The 2280-nt window shown below is 37.1% G+C and overlaps 1 protein-coding gene across 1 annotated transcript; it reads left to right on the top strand.

The window, feature by feature from the left end:
• The first annotated feature begins 304 nt into the window (after positions 1–304).
• On the top strand, positions 305–1523 carry LOC122648424 (protein arginine N-methyltransferase PRMT10-like). The gene is made up of 3 exons (XM_043841638.1): positions 305–566; positions 1019–1211; positions 1364–1523. Exons 1-3 carry the CDS (start codon positions 366–368, stop codon positions 1471–1473), a joined length of 504 nt encoding a protein of 167 aa, XP_043697573.1. The 5' UTR covers positions 305–365; the 3' UTR covers positions 1474–1523.
• The last annotated feature ends 757 nt before the right edge of the window (positions 1524–2280 follow it).

The following is a 2280-nucleotide window of genomic DNA, read 5'->3' as shown; positions in this document are numbered from 1 at the left end:
ATTTTTTTTTGCAAGTCAATAAAATAGCAAAAAATCAATAAAACTGGCAATTGATAACAAGAGCCACATGTCTTCTGAATAAAAAATTTTAAAAAATAACATAGAAATTTTTGAAAATTATCTGATACGATTCAAATAAGAATCAATGGAAGATTGGAAGCTGATATGGAGTCTGATTCCGGTTTGTTAAACCTTGAACCATCTAAACCGCAATGAGATTAGTTCAAGCCGATTTAACCGGTTGAGCCAGGCCCGAGTGTCATCAGTCATACTCACACCCTAAAGAGACAGACAGTTCTGAACTGGGGAGACTGGAGAGCCCTAAATTACCAGTGGAACTCCTCCCACCGTGCAGGTTGACTATCATGGACAGCACGAGTAACGGCGTCGCCGGGGAGCTTACGACGAACGGCAATGGCGTCACCGTCGACAAAGGCGTCGACTTTGCTAACTATTTCTGCACCTATGGTTTTCTTTATCACCAGAAGGAGATGCTCTGTGATAAAGTTCGCATGGACGCTTACTACAACGCCATTTTCGAGAACAAAGATCACTTCCGTGGCAAGGTAAGGTTCCGATATCTCCTGCTTTCTCACTGTATATGTCGAATATTTTTGTTACAGTTCTACTAAACTGTTGCGTATAGCTGAAATTTTGAAGGTGTAGTAGCTGTTGTCTCAATTAGAAACGAAGGATAGAGAAGGAAAGAATGGCTTGTTAAAAATCGTTTTTGTACTATTACAGACTGTATTCCACAATAGAAGGGCAGAACATAGGCTGAATGCATTTGAAAAGAATGATTTTTTTCTTCTCTCTGTTCTCGAAGGTGTAACATAGGAGTTTTTCTTTTTGGTTTACTTTGCTTATTTTAAAGAAAAAAGAGACATAAATTAAAAAAAGTGTAATATTATCTGTGAATATTTCTTCGATGGATTAGTTAGACAGTTCGTTTGCATGCTCACAACGTGGAATCACTCGTTTAAGTGTAATATTTTATATGACAATGGGCACGGAAAAGGCCGTGCTTGATGTAGGAACAGGGAGCGGCATTCTTGCAATCTGGTCTGCACAAGCAGGTGCAAGGAAGGTTTATGCTGTTGAAGCTACTAAGATGTCAGAACATGCCCGTGAACTTGTTAAAGCCAACAACTTTCAAGACGTTATTGAAGTGATTGAAGGTTCTATGGAGGAGGTAACTCTTCCAGAAAAAGGTAGGGGTGTCACTTTTTCAACCTGCATTTTTCTCATAATGATAGTGCAGAACTACTTTCCAGTACTTTTAATTTTTGTAATCCTTCTTCTCTTAAATACTGATAGAATTTCTCAACAGTATTGATCCTAACACGAGAATTTTCATGTGCAGTTGATGTAATTATATCAGAGTGGATGGGTTACTTTCTTCTACGTGAGTCTATGTTTGATTCTGTGATTTCTGCACGTGATCGTTGGCTGAAGCCAGGTGGTGTAATGTAAGTTGTCCATGTGCTGTTGCTTTTAGATGCCTTTGCATTTTTTGACGAACTAGTTCCCATAAGGAAGTTTTTATTTATAGAAATATTATTGCTTTCTGGGTAACAACTAAGGGAGAGCTGCCTCTTTGTGTTATTTATTTACCCCTTGCATTGCCTTAGAATAAATAATATCCAGTTCCTGGGAATTCTTTTGGAATACAGGACTCGAAGAATAGGAATATCTAAACATGACCACCATTTCCTCTAAAAGAAACTCCTGCCGATCAAACCATAAGAAAAGATTGAAAAGGTTGCTTGTGTAGCCCAAAGCATTCTTGGATCACCAAGGAAGTGTCGCCACATCTTATAGAACACCTAGTGAGTCAATTTGTTTTCCTTACTTTTGGCCTTTCTTTATATTCATATAATCTTTAATGAGTGGCTTATAAAAAATGGAAATTGGTAATTCAGTGCGTGTGATAACCCATGCAGCGTTACTTTGCAAGTAAATCATTTGACTGGATTTTGAAAATGGAAAGAATAAAAGTTTGTATTCATGTGGGACAGTACTCAACTTAAGCAAATGCAAAATGTCAACCTTTGTTATTTATTAAAGGCTATTATGAAATTATTGTTACTGGAAGAACATATTTAATGTAAGTTAGATAATTTTTAGACAAGCCAATGATCCTCGGGTTGTGACTTTTGAGCTCTTTAAGTCCAGTACAGACTTGCAGTATCAGAAGTTTAGTGAAAATACACTGATCTTAGTCCTTTGGTTTGAGCTTTTTGCTAATGTCAAATGAACTCTTATGGCTTTAAATTTTGT

Source organism: Telopea speciosissima, unplaced genomic scaffold (assembly GCF_018873765.1).
Source record: "Telopea speciosissima isolate NSW1024214 ecotype Mountain lineage unplaced genomic scaffold, Tspe_v1 Tspe_v1.1051, whole genome shotgun sequence".
NCBI classification, from domain to species: domain Eukaryota; kingdom Viridiplantae; phylum Streptophyta; class Magnoliopsida; order Proteales; family Proteaceae; genus Telopea; species Telopea speciosissima.
This window is presented reverse-complemented; position numbering and strand designations above follow the sequence as displayed.

Excerpts from the sequence above, each read along its gene's own strand:
- LOC122648424 (XM_043841638.1), top strand. The coding sequence starts at position 366 with ATGGACAGCACGAGTAACGGCGTCGCCGGGGAGCTTACGACGAACGGC. Across the intron at positions 567-1,018 it reads AAGATCACTTCCGTGGCAAG|GCCGTGCTTGATGTAGGAAC; the intron begins GTAAGGTTCCGA and ends GGCACGGAAAAG. Across the intron at positions 1,212-1,363 it reads GGTAACTCTTCCAGAAAAAG|TTGATGTAATTATATCAGAG; the intron begins GTAGGGGTGTCA and ends TTTCATGTGCAG.